This window comes from Mytilus galloprovincialis, chromosome 7 (genome assembly GCF_965363235.1).
Source record: "Mytilus galloprovincialis chromosome 7, xbMytGall1.hap1.1, whole genome shotgun sequence".
Taxonomy (NCBI): domain Eukaryota; kingdom Metazoa; phylum Mollusca; class Bivalvia; order Mytilida; family Mytilidae; genus Mytilus; species Mytilus galloprovincialis.
In genome coordinates this window covers 19,559,743-19,585,974 of record NC_134844.1, presented here as the reverse complement: position 1 = coordinate 19,585,974, position 26,232 = coordinate 19,559,743, and the positions used below count along the sequence as shown (strand labels likewise).

General features: G+C 30.8%; 1 protein-coding gene across 1 annotated transcript; it reads right to left on the bottom strand.

The window, feature by feature from the left end:
• Window positions 1-2,114: 2,114 nt before the first annotated feature.
• LOC143082477 (uncharacterized) lies at window positions 2,115-25,333 on the bottom strand. The gene is made up of 6 exons (XM_076258160.1): window positions 25,063-25,333; window positions 11,942-12,055; window positions 4,920-5,003; window positions 3,832-3,975; window positions 3,315-3,404; window positions 2,115-2,791 (listed from the first exon to the last, which is right to left on the bottom strand). Exons 2-6 carry the CDS (start codon window positions 12,034-12,036, stop codon window positions 2,635-2,637), a joined length of 570 nt encoding a protein of 189 aa, XP_076114275.1. The 5' UTR covers window positions 12,037-12,055; window positions 25,063-25,333; the 3' UTR covers window positions 2,115-2,634.
• Between the last annotated feature and the right edge of the window lie 899 nt (window positions 25,334-26,232).

Genomic DNA, 26,232 nt, shown 5'->3' with positions numbered 1-26,232 from the left:
TACGGATCTTATTTTTACCGTTTTTGGTGATAACCATTTGACGTGGCTTTGTACTTCTACATCCAGTCATTGTGTTATTGTTCTGCAGTAAATACTTTTGTATTCTTGCTCATATGCTTTGTCTGTATGCCTTTTTGTGTTTCTTTTTTTTTTAACATATGACATGGCAGAGGTACTTCTACATCCCGTCATTGTGTTGTTGTACTATGTTAAATTTTGTATTCGTCTTTCATTTTTGCTAATGTGCTTAATTTATATACCCATAATTGTGCTTCTTTGCTACATATTTGTTTGTTTTTGTAGTGATTAAAAATAAAACACAATGTTGACTGTTGTGCCCTATTTTTGACATTTTTTAATATAAAGGAATTGTATGCGACTTTCTAACAAGTGAAAGGTTTAAATAGCTATAAAATCAGATTTTATAAGACCAAGTTGGGACATACACAGAATAGCTAAATCCAAAATTGTAAATAGGTATAGTTATCTTTTTATTTATTCTTGTATATTTTACACATTTGTATAGTTTGTCAGTTTCTAATATTTCTAGTCAATTTTTGCTCGACTACTACAGACACAACCTTTAGAATTGTTAATGTTATTGCTATCGAAGATACAGCTATCTATCACAATCAGCAATGATCATATAGAACTGTAAGAAACATCTTTTATGCCATTATTTTCTAATTTGTAGAGAATTATCTCGGAAGTCTTGATCTTTAAGAATAAAAACCAATATTGTAATTCGGATTATCTTCATTTATTGCTAGACACGGAAATTTATATATACAAATAGGGGAAGGGGTAAAGCGTGCAAACTTGTCGAGTAGGTACGCTGAATTTGATTGCGTCTGTTCGAAGCCAGGTTTGAAAACATTAAAGTATTTGTCTAAGATAATGTTTTTTTTATCCTGTAATTGTTTCTTTTGGTTTGATAATTTGAAATTTGCCATTAAACAGATTGTTGGTAATTTTGATACAATCTTATACATTTGACCATTAGAAGCTTTCGTATAATGACAATTACATGCTCCTTGTAGAAGACCATGTGATATAAGACACCCCTATTTATTTTATTCAACTCTGACACGTCGTTACGCATGTACTTTCACCAACATAAAATGTCCTCAGACTGGTCAAAGAACTAAGATCACGACTTTAAAGAAATCCACATAAATGTCAACATAGTCCAAAATGGCAGCGTAGATTATAATAAAGACATGATGTAACAATATGTTACTGGGGAAGGACAATGTTTTAAAAAAAATATCGCCAAAAAAATCTTCTTATTCAATACTATGAACGTATTATAAGACTTCACACATACATCCTGTATATATTTTCGGTTGTAGTCTCCGAGATTCCAAACTGAAGGGGTACCGTCTCTTTTTAAAAGTTATGACAGGTTTTAATTTTAAAGTATTGATTTTACAAGTCTTTGATTCTGTAATAAATTATTGATAATTTACACTGTTTTGAGGACTATTCAATATTAAATTATTGCCTTTAATAAAGCATGCCCTTATCAGTGTTTGACTTCGGTTAACTCTTTAGAATTATTGTCGTTGAAGGCAGATTGATCGATACTCGGCAATCCTCGGGTGACTCCTCTACTCTCCTTCTATCCCGTTAGATTAGGTACGGAATCGGCCGAGTTGTGACGAATGATTGATCGACAATCGGCAATCCTCGGGTGACTCCTCTACTCTCCTTCTATCCCGTTAGATTAGGTACGGAATCGGCCGAGTTGTGACGAATGATTGATCGATAGACTCTGTTTGTGTTCACAACCTTTCTACAGTCTGGTGGTATTTTGAACTCTAGATGTTTAAATGTTTCGTTTATGTAAATCTATTGGTTGCCGTCTAAATGACACACATATCATTATATTTTCTCACCTTTATGATGTAAATTTAGAATGGGAATGGTGAATGGTGTCAAAGAGACAACAACCCGACCAAAGAGCAGCCATCTAAGTATGCATTGCAATTTTCGTAGACGACAATCTCGGAACCAAACAAGAAGAATAATAGTCGATTCTGAGACAAGTCCTCTTTAACAGCATTGTACTTTTCTTTTAATTAGATCAGATACAGATGGTTTATGCATAAATGTGAAAATTTAAAACTTTATTGCGAATGAGAACAATTTCAAAGAATATTGCACAAAATACAAATATAAATATTAAATAACAAATTGCATTATACTAGAAAATATTAATCTACAATATAACACAATATTACAAACAAACAAATCAGAAGTAAAAGTTACAGCGTAAGATATGGAATGGAATACAAGTTTACATTTGGAAAGTTCTTGTTAAGTGTTCGAAACGATTAATCTAGACAAAATACCACAAAACAGTTTTTTTGTATTTATTGAAACTTGTACTATTGAGATGGATAAATTCGAAAACATATAACTCTGTATAAAAGAAGTATGTACTCATTTTATCATTACATAAAACATAATGTTCTTCTAACAAAAAAAAAAAACAACAATATTTTTTTTAACGTTCTGTTCTGTCCTAAAGAGAAATTTCCTGCCGTATCATGCATCAAACTATTGGCATTCAAGATAAATGTACGGTGGTTTAATTAAAAGAAAATTTGAAATCGCTGATACACAATGTGCTTATAATGTTTCTTTTGTTTTCAGAATCTGTTGAATAGATCGTCGTCTTCTCTTCCCTGGGCTTCTGCCACTCCCTAGGAAGTTAAACATGTCAGCAATGGCGGAGTACTCTTGTGTCTGGCAGTGGAACCCGAGATTTAACTGACAACTCTTCTTCCTGTAAATAGAAGATGTTACACGTTACATAACATTTAAGTAAAGTTAAATAAAAATTAATAAACAATTGTTCAGAGAAGAAGTTTTCTATTCTTTGGATCAAGGACCTAAAATCAACAGATCATTGGTCTCTATCACTTATTGTTTATCAGCGCAAAAGCGCAATAACTGTTTGATATCATATGCAATAAGTATAAGCGACAATATATGATGCAACCAGACAGACATTCTACAAGTAAACATATACATCAAGATTGAAAGCCAGTTTCATGAGAAGCAATAATAATGTATGGACCTTTATACTTTGTGAGGTCTAATAAGATCAAAACATTTTCGATCTGAAGCCGTTTATGAAACCAATGACTTCATTATTGGTATTATCCTTTCCGCGGCTAATTTTGCAGAATTTAGGCGTAAGAGCAAAGTAAACTAATAGTATTTTAAAAGCTAAATCATATATTATATTAAACACCATTAAGTTGTACTCATATTAGTGTTTAATTCTAGCATTTGAAGACATTTACCTTTCTTCATGGACTGCATTGTCAGCATATGTCAAGATATGTTTTAGTCTTTGAATCATCTCTTTCTTTCTTAAAAGATCTTGTAGAAATCTACAATGAACAAGACATGATGATAACAAGATAGGCATGAACCGCTGTAACCATTTCTATGGTATTTTTAATTTTCAAGGCTTTTTTTTTTTACCTATTAGACATTTTGTTTTGATATATGTCATTTTCGTTCAACTCTTTTGCTCACAAAAAAAGTATCCATGATGGCAACATACCTTTTGAAACGATTTTAACATGATTTTCAAACACTATAGTACTTAAGTCAGAAAAACAACTATGACAAAATTTTATATATTTATGCTTCATTTCTTGACTCAAGTGTGAATATATTTGATGTTATCTTTATTCAAGATAGTGCGATGATCTCGCTTTGTTAATTGTTAACTTGAAAGCAACTTCAAGGGCATAGTCATAGTATTAGTAATCATTTCAATATTCCAATGTATATTCCCGTTTATATACTTACTGTCGAAGTGAAGGGTCCATACTTGGTACAGATCTTTTTCCTGGACTATTTCTATCATGTATTACTTGAAAGCTCCTTTGAATTTCATCGATATCTACTGTTGAACACATTTCGTCGGACATTCCGCCTCCCCAAGTACATTCTCTGAAATAATGAATGTATTGTTATATCAGCAGTCTTCTGGAAGAAACTTGAAATATTGTTGCAGTTTTCTCAACTAAGTGAAATATCAAATGACTGTTTTAAATTAAATTTACTTGGTCAACTGCTATGTATGTAATGTCATCTTAGAACGTTTAAAGTGTGATATTTGTAACAGTTTACAGATATGGATTTGCATATGTAAAGGAGTTGCGTACTATAGGATAGGGTTAACCAATTGAACCTATCCACAACGGAAACTTATTGTTTGAATTATTACAATGTCATCGCTAAACATAAATCAAAAGTAAAACACATAAAAATTATCTAGTAGATGCATATAAACTTAGGTCAAAATATGTTTTGAACCCCCTGCATATCGTATTTAAGAACTATACAAAGTCATCTGTAGTGTTTGTTCACATTTGCATATAGAAGATACAATTCTTACATAGTACATAACACTTTGTCATATTACTACCACACAGACTATCGCACAAACACTGATCGAAAGTTGTGATGAGGTTACTGTATGAATAATTGTTATACATGCTTTTCTAACACAAATAGTTGGAAAACTCGTCTCATAGTTGATTGAACAAAAGAAATTAAAGCAAATAAGGCATGAAACATAATATTTATTTCTGATGTTGGTATAAATGGGAACAGAAAAAAATAGAAATAAACTTATTTCAACTGATCTTTTCGTTCTAAAAATGAAATTCAGGAGAAATTTTGATCTCATAAATAATTGGTTTGTTTAAGGAATGACTAATATTTTTTCTGTCTATGAAGACATAACTTTTAAAATGTGTTGCACACTAAATAGCGTTTAAGTCACGGTCACATGACGAGCATATGTCTATGAGCTGATAGACAAAACACTGTCAGCCAATCAGAAGACGCGTTACATCAAAAAATTAAATTATAACGTTATATTAACTTACTCTTCAATGACGTCAGAAAGTTTTTCTAAAGACTCTGTTACTGATTTTAAGTTATGGCGGACGTCATCTAGCTGCTGTATAAGTCTGAAAAATAAAATGGAAGGTTTTTCATTTGATTGATTAATTGTTTGATGAACGTTAAATGGCACATTGCAAGCATTGTCCATTCTCTAAACAAGGTATTGGGTTGAACGTCCTTTTTCCGACCGGACTTGGCGTCGTATTTACACGTAGCCAAAGTTCATAATCATATATCATATGATAAGAGATGCGATTTTTGTAAATTAGTATCGCTAAAATTTTGTCTTAATCGCTACATGAATAAGTGGCTTAGTTTCTATCGATATCTGCATAAATGGGGTTTAAGCGAGAAAACTAGTAACTAGAGCATGTGATAGTTATGCCAACATGGTATGTCATACATCAAAAACAAATTGGATGTCTTTCAAACGAAAATATTTTGATATATACGATCCCAAAACTAGAAAATGTATAATTTTTTTTTGCGAGGGCAGTCTCCTGACATAGAAAGAGCCACCGATTCTGGGTATAGAAACCTCAAAGATTCTTCCTTTTGAACATCAATTCAACGGAATATACGACCTGTAAAATATTCTAATTGGTGTCCAAGTATTGTTTGTTTACATATACATAATGAGCAATGCACTTGTTTTTTTTTAGAAAGATGTTGTTCATTTCAATGAAAAATGTAATAACATTTTTTGCTTCAATAATAGTACAGGAAAAAGAATAGATATTATATTATAAAAAAACAATGTTAAACCAGTTTAAAACATTTTTTACACAAGAACATTTCTGTACCAAGTCGGAAATATGACAGTTGTTTTCCATTCGTTTGAAGTGTTTGTGCTTTTGTTTTTGATATTTTTAAAATAAGGGACTTTCCGATTTGAACTTTCCTTTGAGTTCGATATTTTTGTTATTTTACTTTTAACCATCATGTTTACCAAATGAAATATTTGCTTCTATGAGCAATCCACTATATAGATTTGAAAATGAATTACATGTATGCAAATAAGGTCTATGCATCATTTAGATTTTCAATCAGTAAAGGAAAGTGATGTTTTTACACAAAACTATAAAGAACTGATTGTTGAAAAATTAAAACAATTGCACATACAATGAGAAGAAAAAAGTCTGTTGTCAAAATATATTCCTTGCCATAAAAGTGAATGCAATCATTGAAGCATGGTAATATAGATATTAATCTATAGACCAAAGTTTTTAGAGATGGCGGTACATACGCACTTTGTTAATGTCACGCTAAAAGCTAATTTCCATAGACTAGATGATCCTAGATCGTGAAACTTCGCGAATATTCTCTTCATTTACCACCATTTGTTCGTTATTCCAGTTTTATTTTAATTAAGCCATGGTAGAAACATTAATTTCTTATCAGGACTTAAATTTATGCTAATTAGAAAACCTATATAGTGACAGTCTATTTACATATACCAAGACGTTCAATCTGTTATACAGAAAAGCGAACATTAAGGTTTATAATGGAAGGTTTGTAATGGTGTAAACATTTAGGTTTGTAATGGTGTAAATGCATGTTCAATTCTTATTAATTGACAATATCAAAGCTGAACTAAAACTTTGTATATTTGATTATCACGCGGTCTATTTACATGCTCCCAGTTAACTAAGCCCATTTATTTTTGAGCTATGCCGAATTTATTTTTGATTCAACCAGACAGTTTTCTTAACATACATATGGAAATAAGAGTTACTTGTCCATAGTTTGATAGAATACCACTTGTATCGATTACAGGCATTCACTCATTTGCAAGTTATAACAGTTTATATTGGAGACAAAATATTTTACCCCGCATCGTAAGAAAAATCAGGGTATATATTTGTATTGTATTTCAAACATGTTCTCGTGCTGAATATGTATTTAAACTAAACGTCATCTATCCACACATCCATCCATCCCTTTATATCGAAGTCCTTGATCCGCCGAATCACTTTCCCTAACCTTACAAAGAGTTATAACTAATTTACATTGTTCCGTGTTGTCTTCTCGTCAGCTTCTGACGTTTGGTATTATCAATTGTAAGTCGTTAACACTACAAATTAACATCGACAAAGTCATCATTCCGATGACTTTTTATTGTATTATTCGATTTGTAATTAGCTGAGAAGCAAAATTGCTATACTTAGGAACCCTTAACGTTAATTAACATTTATCTCTTCAATAATTTCAAAAAGGAGAAACAAAGTATTTTAAGTCCCTGAACTCGTAGTTCTAAAATTTGATAAGAATTGAAGTTATTTGATTTATATTTCGTGTTCTTCTTTCACCTTTAGGCCATATATGGACCGAAAAAAAACAAAAAAAAAACAAAAACAAAAACAAACTTATTTTACGCTATTGTCGTAATGAAAGTTAGCTTTTAGAGATTTGAAATTGTATCTATATGAATTGACTACTTCGGCAATATTTATTGTTTCAATTATGTTTTCAGAATTTATGAAAGAATTTGGATTTATATAGATTTCAGCACAATATATATGTTCAATTTATGAAAGAGGATAGTTGACTTTTCCTTTGGCTAAATTAATCAGCACGTTACTCTAAACCTATCCAATTTACTTGTTTCTTTAACAACTGATAAACATAAATCAATTTGATATAGCCGTTTTGTTATTTGAAAATACAAATGGGAAATTAAAACAAAGAACATAATACGATTTTAAATAATCAATTTTTAAAAATCTCTATCAAGACGGAGTGTTTCGGTTATTAACTAAAATTTGGAATCAATTTTCCCTGGAATATTAAATCAAGATTTGAAAATGAAGAGTTAGCCATTGATTTTGAGTTGTATACTTCCTAAGAGCTAATTTACAAAAGGTTATCTCAACAGAAGTCCATCTTAACTGCTAACTTTCAAATAAAGACGTCCTTCTGGTTTCCGACACACAAAAACGAGTTTTGACACATAGAAATCATTAATTTGGCATCATGGAGTTGATGCCATTACTCAAAAAATAAAAACAAATGTCAATTGAAAACAAAGTCATGTATTCTAATCGAAAAAGTGTGATCAATTTGTCTAAAACGATTTGTTTTATATTGTTAGAGATTAAGAAAAAAAGTCAGCAAACAACAACAAAATGGTTGTAGCTGGTAAATTGCCTTTAAATATATTCTTCTATAATAGTTGGAATTAAATATTATTCGAGTACATTTTTGATCTCTTTGACAAATTGAAAAATCTACCAACACATTTAAACTTTTCTCAATAATTTGACATAATTTGTTCTTTTTTGACAATGTCTGTATAATTTTGATTTGAATATAATCCTCATATTTCATTTTTCCATTATATCATATGCTTAGAATACAAAGTCAATTTCGTTATGATACAATCTGTTTTGAAATTCAATTCGTCAAACAATATAAATAAAAGATAGAATATCAGTAAATTAAAAGGGATACAAACACGAAAATGAAATAAGACAATGAAATGAAAAGAAACGAAAAAAAAACAACAAATAAATACAGAAAAAGTTCTATACATGTTTGATGAGTTCATATTTATTGTGTACTTAGACAAAAAAATACAGTTTTAAAACTCTTCACAATTGGTTTGAGTAAATTCAAACAAAATTAATTTCAGATTACAAAGTTTATATACTAGTATTATATTTTATCAAATCTCTACGCCGTTTGATTGTAAGCATACTTATTCAGATACCTTTAAGAACTTTAATTTGTCCAAAGGATATGGAAAGCAATTTTTCAGAACCGACAAAAGAATTTAGTATTCTCATTTCACTGATAGGTTATACTAATAACCTCATTTGTTTAAATTTCTTCCCTATGTTGTTTTTATTGTTCTAAATAATGGACATAAAAGATCTGTTGAATAAAACGCATTACACACCTCTAATCCTACAAACAAAGCCCTGCTGGAACAGGTAGTCTTAATTGTTATATTGGTTACACGTTGGTGTCGTTATTGTCTAACGTTCAATATATATTGTTATACCTTCAACAATAGTAACTCTTTCATTGCTGTAAGTCATTAATGGAAAAGTAATTAAGTCTATAAATGTATGATAGTGTCCGGTTGATGCTAACATTTCAGTATTAATAAAGGTAGCAATGACGAATGTCAACCTTGATTGTATGAGTTGGATACATCTAACGAAAAAGACCCTGAAATATTTTTATTGTCTAATAAGCTGTCAAGTATTATTAAGATACAGTAATAATACAAGGCAAACGTAGCAGGTTTTGTCTACATTCAAACGCTAATCCATAAAAGGATAAACGCGTAGACATGAAAAAGAGAATAGATTAAAAGGGACAGTGCATCGATCCATGACACATAATCACTAAGCTCAGATATGTATAATATCCAAATACATCTGAAGCTACACTAAAGACGACCTTTAAAGATTTGAGTCAACGTTTTCTTGGGAAGCTTTCATCTATTTAGAGTATTTGAAAAAAGTAAAATAAATAAAATACCGAACTTCGAAGAAAGTTATAAAGGAAAAGTCCCTAATCATACGGTAAAATCAAAATCACAAGCACATCAAACGAATGGATAACAACTGTTATTCCCTGACTTGGTATAGACATGATCTTATGTAGATAATGATGGATTAAAACTTGGTTCTATAGCTAGCTTAAACCTCACACTATAGACAACGATGTTTGAACACAAGACACAATAGGTAACAAAGTAGAAAAGAGGTACAGCATTCCACATGTGCTATACTCTTAATCACTACAAAAACAAACAAATATGCCAACAAAGAAATACAAAAAGGCATAAAGAAAAATTAAAGACAAAAATACAAAGCTTTTGCCATAAAATAACCCAAGAACGGAATGTATAAGAACCATGTCACGTCAAATGGATATCACCCACAATAGACTAAACAGTAAAAGCAATATTCACAAAGAAACATTAAAAAGAATTCTATAGCACGTTATGAAGATGATAAACAACGTCAGCACTCAGAATCTATATTTCAAGACCATCGTGTATTATTTGTGAAGTTGATACAGAATATGTATTAACAAAGTTATGGTACCTTCCGATGATCCTCTTTATTTAAGAAAAAGGATGAGACGGTCTTTCACATATCCCTGGTTAATCAACTTTCTGCTTAGACACTGGTGACGTTTTACCAAGTATGAGTAGTATCTGCAAGCTCTTGAATACCGGATAAGTTGAGAAATGCATATCTCATATGCAAGTGAAGTTGGTATATTGTTGCTAAGGTAGGGGGAATGATATTTTAAACCTTTGTACTCTTGTTCCGGAGCAATAAGAGTTTTTTGTAAACTGTTGTTTTTGTTTTTATTTTCCCCATGACATTTTCAGTTTAACTTTGACTATAAATTCTTTGTGAAGTAACTGGTAAAACAAAAATCAGAAAGTATTTGGTGTCTTTAGTGTCCTCAAAAGACCGTTATATCAATTTATTGCAGTTATACTATCAATTTAAATGGCATTAACTGAATTAGGCCATCATAGAGAAATTCATTTCATTTACCGGATCAGGCAATCATGGACAAATTCATTTAAAGGTTGAGGTCGGTTAAAATGTTTAAACCTGCTGTTTTTAGTCAGGAGTCTGTGTTCAGTGGCTGTCATTTGATGATGCGGTTAAAAGGTGTTTCTCGTTTTATATAAATATATATTATACCGTTGGTTTTGCCGGTTTGCATTGTTTTACACTAGTCATGCTAGGGCTCTTTATAGCTTGTTGTTCGGTGTAATCCAACTTTGCTCAGCCAAGACTCTGTTTTGAAGTCCTATAATTGTTAACTCATTATACTTGTGACTTGGATGGAGAGTTGTCTCATTGGCACTCATGCCAAATCTTCTTATTTATAAAATGCAATGCGTGATTTATATCAAGTCACACCAATACAAATTGATATGTATTTATATATCATAGAGTTCCAAAAGGATTGATTTTCTATCACTCCACTACAAACATCGAACATGCGATTTGTTTTTCTTTGATGTCTTTTAAACAACAGTAAAAAAAAAACGTCAGCGGACCCTGCTTCACATGCGGCACCAGTTATGAAGCTCAAGTATGTACAAACCTGATGATACGTCTTAATTCAAAAGGTCACATTTGAGAAAAAGAGGACAAGATTTTGGTTAAGACAATTAGAACATACTAGTATATTCGTTGTCATCTTAGAAACAGATATTCCATAACTGTCAACCAACTCATGAAGTTGTTCGTAAAATTTGTGAAAGTAAGATTTTTACTTAACTGCTTGAAACTTGATAGGAAATGTAAGCTCTGGAATATCGTATAAACTTGGAGACATATTCTTCATTTACAAGTTATGCTTGAATAATTACATTAGATGTATGTTTTATTCTGATTGACTAACTGCACATCACGTGTTATTCCGTAAGCAATTGCATTGCTCAATAAAACTTTTCATTAATGATAACACGTGGTCCCACAATAAAGTGCACAGGTGAATTAAATAAAACAATAATAAAATTCGTGTTTTCATGATCATTGCTAAAAAAATGTAATTATAAGTATTGAATGCGTCTTTTTGTAACTTCATAGGGTTGTAAAAGCGTTGACAGTGCGCACATTTTTAGTATGAAGCGCTTGCACGCTTCATACAAAATGTACTTCGGTCAACGCTTTTACACCCCAATGAAGTTACAAACAAAAAGCATTCAATTCTAAAATGTAGCTGCTGTTAATCTGTCAGTCCTAACCTGGAGTCAATACAAGGCCATATACACTTTAGGATTTGTTCCATATTAACAAAGTGGTTGATCTTTTTTGTACCTGTTTTGAGCTTTAGTTCGTAATTCCAAGCTTACCTGTCATAAAACCGTTTAAACAACTAATTCGTGTCCATTCTAATGGTGTCGCTACCTAAATAAGTCGGCTTTGAGCTTACCAAATGAAGTAAATGTGTCTCAAATACAATAATTGTATAACTTTAATTTATTAATAGAGATGATAAAAGGTTTTGTACATACTGTTTTCCTCGGTTCGTAACGTCGTCTTCGACTGCTGCCGAGGTCGTCAGAAATAGAATAGCTGTTATTAATAACCACATGTAAGTTTCAACCATATCCAACAAACTGTAATTTCTGAAAATATACAAGATATCAAAACTATATTCAAGTTATGTCGCGCAATGTCAGGAAAGATAGTTCACTAATGTGATTATATTACAATTATGACAAATGAATAACAAGAGATATGGAGTAGACGTCATTTGTTTACGCTTACACTATTATGGGCTGAAGATGTTTTGCATGCTGTCTAGCGCTAAGTGCAGCATATGCTCATAATGTTTTAATCTCTATAAATCTTGAGTTGATCAGAATAATTTGCATTGCTGTCCTGATTTTTTAGTATTTGTATTCCCTTTGAATAAATTCAGAACAATATTTTCTTCATTAATTCCAACAAAAAGATGTAATGGTCTTTAATTGAAATTTATTTTCATCTTATTTATTTTCATGAACATCTTTCAACAATGCATATGTGTTTGATCTGAACCTAATTGTAATAAATTGTAAACGTAATTACTTTTCACTTCCGTGTTTTTACAATAGTGAGAGAAGGGGTTCATCATTTTGTTGACTCATTTGACGTGTCACGCAAATACACATTAAACTTTTAGGTCACACAGGAATAGTTAACTCAATATTCAGGACATAATGCCCTCAATATCTGAGGGAACCTCGTAAAAAACAATAAAAAATCTTTGTCATAGGAGTTTAGGCATAGTAGGACTTTTTACGTCGATAAATTACATACTTTGTTGTTTGATTTCCAGTCTGTTATAATAAAACCAAAGATAAAAAAAATCTTTTAATTATTTAGCATTGCAATTACAATGTTAACTGTCTTTTTTATGACTTCAAATTAGTAATCAAATTTTAATTTTCCGCACGTTTCCGCGATACAGGTGATGATAAAATCGTGTGTTGTGCTTGTTTAAATTCAATTTATGCTTGCAGTAGACGTTGATTACAATGATGACGCTCAAAAGTTAACAGCAAAATTGACAACTCGATAATTGTCGTCCGTTATAAACGTAAAACGTTCTGCTAATGATTGTTGTAAAATTGAATCAAGTAGTCTGCTTTAATTGTTATTTTATGATGATAAGGATGTAATTGGTACCAGAATATCAAATATTCTGTTGTTTTAGAGGTCTTTTGTGTTAATTTTTGTAACAAAGAGTAAACGTAATAGTTTGTAAAACTTGGAAACAAATATTACAGTTTCCATAGAGACCTTTGATCTATATAATCTTACTTGTAATATTGTTTAAATCATTTTGATAGTCCGATAATATAATCTTAAAAGAAAAAAACGTCACATTATAAACACAAAGGTCACACTAGGAAAATTTTTAATGAAGGCATAAAACAAAACACGGAATCAAATTAATTCGGGAAACTATGGATGTGGGCATGATGTTAGAATTATAAAGTAATTAGAAATAATATCATTATTGAATACTTTCGAGATTAAGACAAAAACTGACTATAGGAGTAAATTATGTTTGTGCAGATCGAAAATATGTTGAAGTTTAAAGAACGTAAGACGGTACAAGGCGGATAATCATTTATCATTAATTAATCAATTCTAGACAAAACTATGACCAACAGTAAAAACTTCCTTCAAATAAAACTGAATGAAGTAATTTTTGTCATTATACAAAACAAATAATCGTGATTTAGCTTTTTATGACATTTGTTGTCCATTCGTATGATGGGTTTGAGCTTTTGATTTTGCCATACGATTAGACTTTCCGTTTCTAATTTTCCATGTAGTACAATATTTTTGTGAGTTTATTTTTTGTTATGCTACTAAGTACCCAACTGTCTCAGATGTGGGACCGAACGCGTACAAACTTGTTTAGATCCTATGCCCCTGTTTCTCTCCAAATCAGAAGTCAGGAATTCAGTTGCTGTTTTTTTGCAATCACAACATATATCCTTGTTATTTACGCGAATGTTGGTAGATGAGTTTCTAAGAACTTATATATATATATAAGCATAGATACAAAGAGCTATATAAATTCATTGCATTCAAAGTTCAATGTTTTAAATGATTTACTATAAACAGACAGCCCTTAATTTAAATGAAGACATTTTTTTGGAATCATTTCAGTTCAGATCTCTTTCAAGTATACAAAAATTAAAATAACACTTCTAACTTTCATGCGAAGCGAATTTATATTGATGTATCTTTAACAGGAAAGCTCATCTGTGGGGTTAAACATGTTTGTAAGCATTCAACCCTCTCGCTAACCAAAAATATGAAAACGGTTTTACATACATAACATTTTGGTTGGTATGACGCTCGCCAATGAAATAAGACTTATACATCTAAATTCAATAGTTGTGTTTAATTCCGTATTATATAGTTGGTTGTTTTTCTTGGTCTTCTGATAACTATAATTATGAGTAAGTACAGTGTTTTCCGGTATGACTCCATTCGGAATTGTTATTTGTAAATAAAATTGAAGATTTGGTTCGTTCTATCATTATTATGTCGTCAAAAGAATAGTTGGACTTTGGAACATGCATAATAATCGGAGTTTCAAATACATTTTTAAACAATTAAAATCTATGAAAGCGTATTGAATTGAGTTTTGTTTTGGTATTCGATTTCTCGTACTATTTTCATTCAAGATGACATAACATCAGATGCAGATTTGCATTAAAATAAAATGAAGTCGTCGATGTTATATATATGCTTGTAGTTTCGACGATTTCAATAAACTCTGAGAACATTTGGTTTTACATATCGTTTGAATAAATGTCCTTAATTAACTGTTAATTTAATTGCTGTTCAGTTAAGTGTGAATAATATCAAAATCTGTACATTTATTTAACATTACTTTGAATAATATTTATCCTTTCCAGTATAAAATCTAAAGAAAAATGTTTTTATCTTAGAAGTTTTAAACAAAAGGTAATGGTTGAGGATTATCTTGAATATTTAATGAGGTAAAGTGAATTTATTCAGTATATGGAGTGGCTTATTTCTACACCACGTAGCAGGGTAATTTCTTAGAAATTTGTTATTTGCATGTTTCAAAAGAAATGAGTTTCTTTTCAGTGAAAATTCACATTTCTCACGGCTACAACTTACTAGTTTAATTGTTCTGAGGTGGTAACGTATACTTTTGAATACGTCAACTATTTATTGAATGTGAGACTATATTATTTGATTTTGAATAAATTTAAAGTGATGTGAGGAAAATATCACCACTGATTCTAAGGAAGGAACATGAAAATCACCCCAAAGGTCCACTTGAGTGTATGACTATGCATTAAAGAGGTATTAATTATACTTATGATTCCAATGATATAAATGAAAAAGATAAATAATACGAAAAAGATAAAATAAAATTAGTGATAGTTGGGAGGCAACCGGAAACTAGAATTTGAAGAACAACACCATAATCCTTAACTTGAATTGTTAGTTTGTAGTTAAACAATGCTTTAGCTTTTTAAATTTGAATAAAATAGATTTGAAAAAAAAAAATACAGTATCTGTCAGAATATTAGATCACGATTAAAACCACAAGTCGAAGAAATATAAAGTAAAACAAACCTAAAAACAAAAACCAATACGACAAATGACCAAGGTTTAAAGGGGAGGGTAATGATATGGATAAACTAGATACACCCATTTAACATGCTTATGTGCATGAACCTAGTGAAGAACCTCATCAGTGTTTGTTTTATGTTATTACTTAACTTTTGAAAGATGTTTTAAAGAGAAGTCGTTGCTGATACTATTAGTCTCTGTTTAGTTTTATACATTTTTGTGTTTCACTTGGACATTTTGCTTAGACATAGGTATTTTTCTGTAGACTGTTTGATTAATATTCGATGTCCCATTGATTAAGATTGTAGTTGGATTTCGTCTTCTTGACGTATACATAGCTTTACGTTTAATCACTGTATATAACAAATCTACATAAAACTGAAAATTATAAAACAGTCGATGCCACTTCTGGTGGACGCTTCGTATCCGAGGGTATCACCAGGTCAGTAGCCAGCACTTCGGTGGGGACATGAATATCAATTAAATGGTCATTTTTATAAATTAACTGTTTAAAAAATATTAATTATTCGAAATACTAAAGATTTTCTTAGATTACCTGAGCCGTATTCGGCACAACTTTTTGGAATTTTTGGTCTTCAATGATCTCCATATTTGTACTTGTTTTGGCTTTCAAACATTTTTGATCTAAGCATCACTGATGATTCTTATTTAGACGAAACACGAGTCTGGCGTATACAATTGCCATACTAAAGGCCAATACGATCTCACAAACCTAGGACTAAGATCATATTGTCTGAATGGGCATTTGTATCCCAAAGTGATCCATGTGGTCGTATTCGGTTAGGATCATAATGAGTAAACGGAGATAAACTGCATTCAAGTACAATGAATTTCATTATACGGTTACTATACAACCGTCATTTATCATAGCAAAAGCAGTCCAAGGATTCATGAAATGCCAATTATGGGGTGGATGTTAAAAAATCAGGCGATTCTACAGGAACATGCTTCGTTGTTCTCTTATTTGTAACGTCTATACTGAATCATTATACTGCTACAGTTTTTGAAATACTAAGGCTTTTCTACCTCAGGCATAGATTACCTTAGCTGTAATTGGCAAAACTTTTAGGAATTTTGGTCCTCAATGCTCTTCAACTTCGTATTTTATTTGGCCTTTTTAACTTTTCTGGATTCGAGCGTCACTGATGAGTCTTTTGTAGACGAAACGCGCGTCTGGCGTATATATAAAATTTAGTCCTGGTATCTATGATGAGTTTATTTACGTTATAGTTTATGCACTATGAAATGTCATTAATTAAATTTTAATGTATCAAGATAAAAAGGGAGGTCAAATTGCTACAGCGATGTTAACATCACTTTTCTTTAAATAGTGACAATTAAACGGTTCTTAAGCAGATCGAAATTTCATAATATATAATAGTAATAAATATAACATAGGTACCTACCTCCTTTTATATATAAGCCTAGTCGTCTAGATAAATGAACTTTAGATCAACCCTCATAGCGTTAAATAACAAATATACAAATAAATATATTACCATTCCGATAATTATCACTTGTATCAATATTTAATTGAATAATATTGTATGCCATATTTATCTTTTTTATTCCATTTAGATTATGACGTAAAAACCAATTAAGCTGGCTACAAATCGGTTTGTTACAACTATGACTTAGCAGATAGAACGTCTGAAAGGGAGACTATAGAGGATAGACATATCTCTTCTACATTTGAAAAAGCCTGTACCAAGTCAGGAATATGACAGTTGTTGTTCATTCGTTTGATGTTTTTTGTCATTTGATTTTGCCAATTGATTGGGGACTTTACAATTGAATTTTCCTCGGAATTCAGTATTTTTATGATTTTACTTTTTTCTGTTCAAACTATTCTAGTCTGGGATTCTTTTTTTCTGCGCAAAACTGCTTCATTTACACCTCTTTGATTTAAAAATAACTTCAATGGTAAAAAACTGGAAAGGAGTGACTTCGGTAAAGGTCATATTTGGCCTTGTTTTGCAAGTTCAATGTTTCAAGATAAAAATGTTCTAAGTTTATGAAAAGACGGGTCAAAAATTCAAATAGTACTATTTTTGTTAAAGGGTAATTTTACAGCATTGATTTTTATATCTCTAATGTGTCAAAAATACAATATTTTGCCAAATTTTACAAAATCGTCTGATTTCAACAAAATTTCGTCCTAGGAAACATAGGGAGCAGTCGACAATCTAAATATTCAAGTCAGATAAGTATAATGTCATAACAAAAATCATATTAAAAGAAACATTTTGTAGACGCGTGGGATCTTTGTTTCGTGAAATTTATTTTAACAAATGTCATTGAATGAGTGCTATTTGTTGTGACATAAAAAAAACGGAAATTACATAATTTTTCTATCTAGTCATTGTGTCTTTTTTTTTTTTTATCTAATGTGATATTGGTCAATAATTTTTAATTTAAAATTTAAGCTCTTTTAGGGCTTTATCGAGTTTACACCTTTACATCCCAAAGTAACAACACAATGATACAAAAAGTAAACTAAAAATACTGTTCACCAAGGGAAATTCAAAACGGAAAGTGATTTGTAAAATGGCAATGTCAAAAGGTCATACTCATCTAACGAATGGAAACAATTGTCATAATTGGTACAGACATTTCTTTATGAAGAAAATGGTTGAGTAAACCTGGCTAAATAGCTGCCTCAACCTCTCACTTGTATGATAACAATGTGTGAGCAAAATAAACACACATAATAGGCAAAAACGGTGCACAGCAGACAACATTGTGATATAATCTTAATCATAATAAAAACACAATTATACACAAATATATGTTTTGAATTCTACCAATAAACAGATTGACATTTCGCGCGGGGATCAATTTCGCTGATTTCGCGATAACGAAAAATGCAAAAATCCTCCCCCTCCAGAAAAAGGGAAAAAAAAAAACAGAAAGCAATGAATAATACTTTGAAAGCCGTTATTGGTCGATGCACAAAATTGGCCATCGCGCAAAAATGTTTTGAAATAAAATTGGGAAAACAAAAATATATAAAATCATTCAAATTTTACAGTATTTAGTTTTGGTCATGAATGGTGTATCAAATGATATTATAATCTGTATCTCATAAAATTTACTGTAAATAACCTTATCATTGATGCCAGGCTTAAAATGTGTACGCCAGGTGCAGCATGTTTCGTTGTTCCAAAAATAAAAGACTCATCAGTGACGATCAAATAAAAAAAGTAAAAAAGTTGAAGAGTATCGAGGAACAAAGCATAATTAATTTTGTGTACCTTGTTAGTTCCCCAATTCTGACCTACGCGAATTTACATTTAATGCATTTTTCAAATTTATCTTCAACGCTTGAGGAAGTCCTACCAAACTTTGTTGAAGTATGAAATTTAAAACCGATTATATAGATAATAAAGTAGAAGATAAAACCAAAGAACGAACAGTCTTCAGAAGTTCTTTTGTATAATATATAGTGTTGTTTTTCAATGTTAAATCTAATAGTCTATCATAACGAGATTATCTTTGAGACAAATTCCGTGTAATTATTCTTCACTCAATATTGTTTGGCTTAAATTGGTTCACATTGTCATGTTTTGCAACGGTCTCGTCAAGTGTTAAATGTCAAATTTAATAATGAAGTCCTTGTCTTGCCGTAGGAACAATCAAAAGTACCAACTTACGTCTCACTAAAAGCAGGTTTCTTTCCAACTCTGTAGGTTGATTATATTAAGAAATATTGACTTTATTTCATAAATAGAATCTGTTGGTTTCCTTTCTTTATATTTTTAAACAAAGTATGAACTATTCAATTATCAATTAAGAGAATAATGCATACGTCGGCATTGAAATGAAGCTGATAGTGCGTTTATTTCTTGCTTCATACTCCATGTTATTGTCGATAGGTATAGGTAGCTGTAGTAAAATAACAAAAATACAGAACTCCCAGGAAAATTCAAAACGGAAAGCTCTTAATCAAATGGCAACATCAAAAGCACAAACACATCAAACGAATGGATAACAACTGTCATATTCCTGACTTGGTACTTGACATTGATTTAAACTGCTTTTATAACCTAACTAAACCTCTCACTTGTATGTCATTTGCATAACACTCGATTATATTTAATAAAAATGTGCTAGTAAAACAAAAAGACATAAAACCGGTAGGTAAAACTGTCAAAAATAGGGGTACAGCAGTCAACATTGTCTTATAATCTTGATAACAGCGTGTCTGTCACTGAACATATTGTTGTTTGTAGAAATTGCATTTCGATTGACTTAGACCTGTATTCATATTTACCCCTGATTATGGTTGAAGAAAAAATGAAGGTTTCAATAATGGGGATAGAGTGGTTTTAAGTAATTTAAATCACTTTGAAATAAATCACGATAAATGTAGGATGTTCATACTACTAGTATTTAAAGAAGTTACAACAGTAAAAGGTAAGACCTTGTCACAGTACAACCACAGCAAACACTCATTAATAGGACAGATGAACATTTCGACAATCAGTGACTTTAACAACAACTATTCCTCCGCATAAATTGAAACTGAAAGACAATACAGATAGCAGATATAGACAGTTTAATCATAGAAAAGAATAAAAAAACGAGAGTGAAAGTCAATTCATACAAATTATATAGTTATCCTATCGTAAGTTTTTTATAGTTCTTTTTTTAAAGCTTATTATGTATGATCAGGTAGTAGTCATGAGGAGATAAAGCCTATATATGACAGTTAATAGGAATAAATAAATGGAATTGATGACATTTCTTAAAATCATGCAATATGGCTACTTAACCTTTTATGTATATCAGCTTTACATGAATATCCCTTTTCATACATGTCTGATCTGTCTAAGCTTTGTTACTAGTAAACCGATTTTGATAAGTGTACATGTATATAATTCGAAAACACTCCTGCAATTATTGAGAAAATATATACACGTATTTGATTTAAGAAAGACAAACTCGTGAACTTGGGAATTGATTAATTGAAGTATGGCTTCTTTATGTCCAGTAGTAAAAACAAACCAACATATTGACGAGAAATTAATAAACCAAAAAACACAGCATAAACAAGCCAATGCCATGGGTTGGACTTGATCGTGCTAGTTTACAAGGTAACAATTTGTCGAAAGACGTATGCCCTTTTTACCTGCGTCAAATTTAAAAATATGAACACTTCAAGCACAGTTTATGCAGAGAAACAGCAAACACAATTCTTTAACTATTGAAATTGGGAATTACATACACTATATATGTTTAATACCAGGCGACATATGACCACTAGAACACATATCCCCTGAAATGGGGATTGGAATTAGATCAGAAGATCCGTTAGTCACAACAAGAAACTTTGAATTTGCCACATGTCTATGAATAATATTTCTTTTCGCGTATACCCATTTATATATTAAGTAATTTAGATGTCTATTTTTAGCTTTCAAGATCGTGTATGTTTTTTTTATCCTTCATATACACCAAAGAAGAAGCAAAAATCACCACCAGTTTTTCATTTTTGAAGCTGTTGTGTAATCGAAGGATTAAGGAATTTTTGGTCCTCAATGCTCATCACCTTCGTTCTTTATTTTACTTTTTTAACTTTTTTTTATTCGAGTCTTTATTAGATGAAACGTGCGTCTGACACAAATAGAAAATTTCAATCCTTGTATCTATGATGAATTTATTTTCTATTTCATTGGCAACGTACATACTTGTTCTAAGCACTAAGAACTACAATGACAATGAAATAAATGCCGAAAGGAGACAATATTTTATATACACTTTTCAACTTGCATCCTTTAGTTAGAAAATCATTTCTACTATGCATTTTTTTTTCATTCATATCTTTAACTTTTTATGGGTTACTTGGTGTATGTAGGACCGTTTATAACTGTTTAAACTCTTGTTTATCATTAGTTTGTATTTGTTTCCACTTAATTTACAACCTCGTTACAGAAAGTAGAAACGTAAATTATGAGTTTGCTGCAAAGCAGTGAATCAAAATGAATATTGTTGACGAATTTTGATCAATTCTATCAATCATCTTAAACTTCTCTATTTCGAAGATGCATGACTTTTGTGAATTATGACGCAATTAAGTCATACATTTGTAAATTGGTATTTCTAATTATTGCTTCAATCGAATTGGAATAAAAGACACATCTTTTCTACTTAATTCTGTAAGAGGCAAACGATTAAAACGACGCCTTCTTAAATACATCTTTGTAATTGTAAAAAATTGAAATTTCTAAATTATCTTCCTTAAATGCGTTATAATGATGATCTAATACTGGCTTATTTACATTTTGTACAACTAATATAACATGATTTGTTATACTTTACATTTTAATGTCTTATAATCAGTAACATATCTGTCCAATTTGTTGGTTTCCTCCAATGTGTGATCTTATCATTGATACTATTTAGCAAACTTCCAAATAAATTGTTTAACATTATTCCACAAAATTCCAAATTTATTAAGAGTCGAAGATGTCGTTTTTGTTTGTTTGTTATATGTTATTGTTGGATCTGTGTCATGTTGAGTTCCCTCACATCTTCATTAAAATCTGATTCTTTTGAATTACCAATGTGCGACGTTCGCGCGCACCTTGTTTAAAAAAAAAATAATGTATCTACTTAATGTATAATTTCAGCATGTGTAAACTATGCATAGCTTTACGTTAATAAGTTAATTTGTTTAAGAGAAACACACAATCCTTTAAATGACACATAGAAGACAACAGGAATAATCTTCGTTTGAACATTGATGCGTTAATATTTGAAAAAGGCTACTAGTTATCAATTGCAACAAAAATGTTTTGAAAGTACTTTGTTTGCCTCCAGCTTTGGCTTCGGTTCTGTTTGAGAACAAAAAATGAAAAATGGTTTGCTGCCTACGGTCGTTTGTAAGAAAATGTGTTGTAAAGAACACAAATGGGATACATAAAGTGCAATCCAAAACGTGACAATTTGTAGTACAAAGTATATCGATTATCTTCAAAACTACAATTGTATAGAACAAGCATGCACATGAGGAGAAAATACTTGTGGTAGCATAAGAATTTAACGAGTTATACAATATCATATCAGCTTGAAAAATTAGACAGACTTGTATCAAGTCGGAAAATAAGAAATAACACAATTATCATAAACGTAAGGTTAAGCAACAAAAAAGGGCAATACTAAAAAACAAAGAAGACATTAACCGTCGTGTTACAGGCATTCAAACACGTGAATGACGACCAAAACTTTTCACTACCATTATCTGTCGTGAATTATCTAATTTTACTACTTAAATCAAAACAATTGAATAAAAACATATCTTTAAGCTCATATACTCTACTGACAACGTGTTTCGATAAACGATCGCATTTACTTTAGTTTCCACTGCAAAATGTATATTCAGACATCAAACTCTCACAAAATGTTTGTTACACTTAAAAACATTATGTGTTGATTTAAAAACTCTTTTGACGATACGTTGCAAATGTGCTGATCGTCGTCATTCTAGAATTGTATACTAGTAATACAGGCCTAGATTGAAGGCCTTATGAATTCATAGTTTTGACAATTTGGTATACAATTAAGCAAAGATTTATTATACATATAATGAACACATACATGTATTATATAGACATTTTGTATGTCTTTTTTTTTTTTTAGATAAGGCAGCAACCATTTGATTTTCTGGGGGGGGGGGGGGGGGGGCTATGGTTTTTTTTTCTGTACAAACTTTTTTTTTCGCCTGCGGCGAAAAACAATCTATTTTTTTCGCGACAAGTCGAAAACAATTTTTTTCTTTCAATTTTAGCATTACTTATAGTGGCAGCTGAGGGTGAAACAAACATTTTTTTTTTCTCAGAATCAAAAACAAATTATTTTTTTCTCCAAAAACTGGAAACAAACTTTTTTTTCCAAAAAAAAACCATAGCCCCCCCCCCCCCCCCAGAAAATCAAATGGTTGCTGCCTAAGGTGACTGATCTGTTTTGTAATAAAATTTTGATTATGAATTTATAGCGCTTCATTGGAAAAGCATATTTGTATCTTTATCAGTAAAAAAATTGCTTATATGCAACAGATTTAGATTACTAATGTGTTATATGAGAAGGTCAACAATCTGTACGTTAGTTCTGCAAATATTGTATTTGTTATCCACTTCAATTATGAAACAAATGATACTGATATTAATATACAATATGTTTTGTTGATTTGAACCTTCAAAATTGCGAACCAGCACACACAAAGTCAAGAGTACAAAACCAATAAGCTTCTTTATTCAGATAACGTAAAAGCGTTTTAAAATACATCGACTGAAAATTTGGTATCCAAAGAAACTGACTGTTACTTTCCTGTTTTCATTTAATCATTAAACACTACTAGCAAACAAACTAGCGTAAACGTTTAAAGCTATACGTTGATTTCAAAGTATGTATGTCAATAATTTTATTTACTGGGATATAAGAATGTTAGATAAAAAGTAAAATCACAAAAATACTGAACTCAGAGGAAAATCAAATCGGAAAGTCCCTAATCACATGGCAAAATCAAATGACCAAACACACAAAAAAAAAAAACGAATAGACAACAACTGTCATATTCCTGACTTGGTACAGGCATTTTCAAATGTAGAAAATATTTACATTCCATGAGTTTATAAGCTATTTTGTTATATCTTTTTCCTATTTTCTTATAATATGACACCAATTATGACTGTTTTCCTCGTACTCTCCGTCTACATATGATACTAAGTAGACATTTGTCATGTGACGTTGGTTAAAAGGTGTAACACCACTAATTCGGGCCCGGCCAGAAAGCACATACCAGAAAGTAGTATTTAACGCAAAATAGTTCCTACGCATGAGTGTAACTTTCAAAATATGTAGGATATTTAGGTATTTTGGCATCAAATAAAAGCTGAAGGACTGGTGATCATTGTAGAACACTTTTGGACTTTTAATTTTAAATATTAAAAAAACTGCACCAAATTGTAAAAAGAGGGTACATTTTGTCTGTTTGTCAGATCTGAAGTACCTGTTTTGGTACATCCGAAGTTCCGGGAACCAGTTCTTTCTTATATGCCATTAAAGGTATGTTGATTTTTTCAGTAGAAGACACCCTAAAGTGTTGCTTTGACTTACAATGATTGTCACTTTATTTGAACTTAAAATGAAAGAGGTGTGCCTGCTTGAAATGGAGGAATTTAACATAGAAAGCAATGGGACCATGAGTTAGTGGTGTACTTCCAAAAGAGTCGAGTTATAGTTTTTAATAATATATAATTGTAATAGGATATTCTTTTCTTAAATCAGTGATTATACAAAAAAAAAGAAGGAATGTTTGTTTGTCGGAAATTCTTTTGCTGAAATACATCCATCTGTTAACAACTAAAAACTATTTTGCTTTAAACGTTAATACTTTATGTTCGTGCTCATATTTATTGCTATTTATCTAAATAGTATATCTTTAACAATGTTTAACAAAACTATATAAGAGTAAAAAACAAACTATAATACATACCTTATAAGTTAAATAAGTTCTTGAAGTAGAAATTCCCAAAAAGTCTTTTGTCGTCAGCAATTTTGTTAAAAATGTTTTTTCTTAAATAGTTGGCAACTTTATAACACCTTTGAAAAAAAACGTGGGTTCCGAACGTTTCCCGCCTTTTAATGCTTCCGCTTATTTAGCTTCGTCCAAAGTGAAATTACAAACACTTGTATTTACTTTTGTAATGAATTTATTAATATACAGATCTACGTAAACGGAAATGTAAGTCCATCTGTTGAGTTATTATTATTGTAATATTTAAATGTGTTCGTATCCAAGCAAGATTCGATGTTTAAGTTATACTCTTTTGTCGGTTTATTTAAATTGGCCTTTCATAATTAAGTAGCCATTGACACCACGTGATCCGAGTTAGATTTTATGGCAGTATATTGAATCTTTGAAAACCAATCGCATCCAAATTAAATAGGAGCTTTGGTGATCTTTGATGGGTAGGAAATAAAGGATTGCAGAAACGTAGTGCGGGTCGAGTAGCTAAGTCAATAATTAATTCCAATTGATTTTTTGTCCATGTAAAGCCAGGTAGAAATATGTTATTTGTGTTTTTCTAACAAAATCAAGAAGGCCTACCTTATTTTTCAACAAATTATGGAAATCCCTTATTGAGATTATTAAAATTCTAATAAATTGATTTCACAGTTTTTATCAATTTATTTCAATTAGAATTATTTCCATACAAACAAATTTTGTAGTAAATTATTAAATTTTGATAAGGAAATTGAGTACTCAATATTCATCAGAATTAATCTAGATTTTTAAACTGCCTTATTGGTCAAGACACTCAGGGATGTTGTAATACTATGAAGGATGTGATTCATTTGTTCCACACCTTTCCATAACCAACCATATGTTTCTCTTTTCTTGATTAAAACAATATTTTATGTAATTTTAAGGGTTATATTTATAGCCATTACATTGAAACCATTTCCCACATACTAGTATGAGCTGAATTTACAATATAACGTTATAATTACGCCTTTCAATGTTATATTCTACAACAAAATGCCTACAATACAGCCATTTATTAAGACCAAACAAAAAGGATCGGTTCTAACAGTTGTTCGGTTAGACTAACAAATTTTACTCCTTTGAATCCTCATTTAAAAATTATTTTAAAAACTTTCT

Coding starts and splice junctions, on each gene's coding strand:
- LOC143082477 (XM_076258160.1), bottom strand. CDS start 12,036: ATGGTTGAAACTTACATGTGGTTATTAATAACAGCTATTCTATTTCTG. Junction 5,004..11,941: donor GTTACGAACCGAGGAAAACA/GTATGTACAAAA, acceptor TTTATTTTTCAG/ACTTATACAGCAGCTAGATG. Junction 2,792..3,314: donor AATGCAGTCCATGAAGAAAG/GTAAATGTCTTC, acceptor TTCTATTTACAG/GAAGAAGAGTTGTCAGTTAA.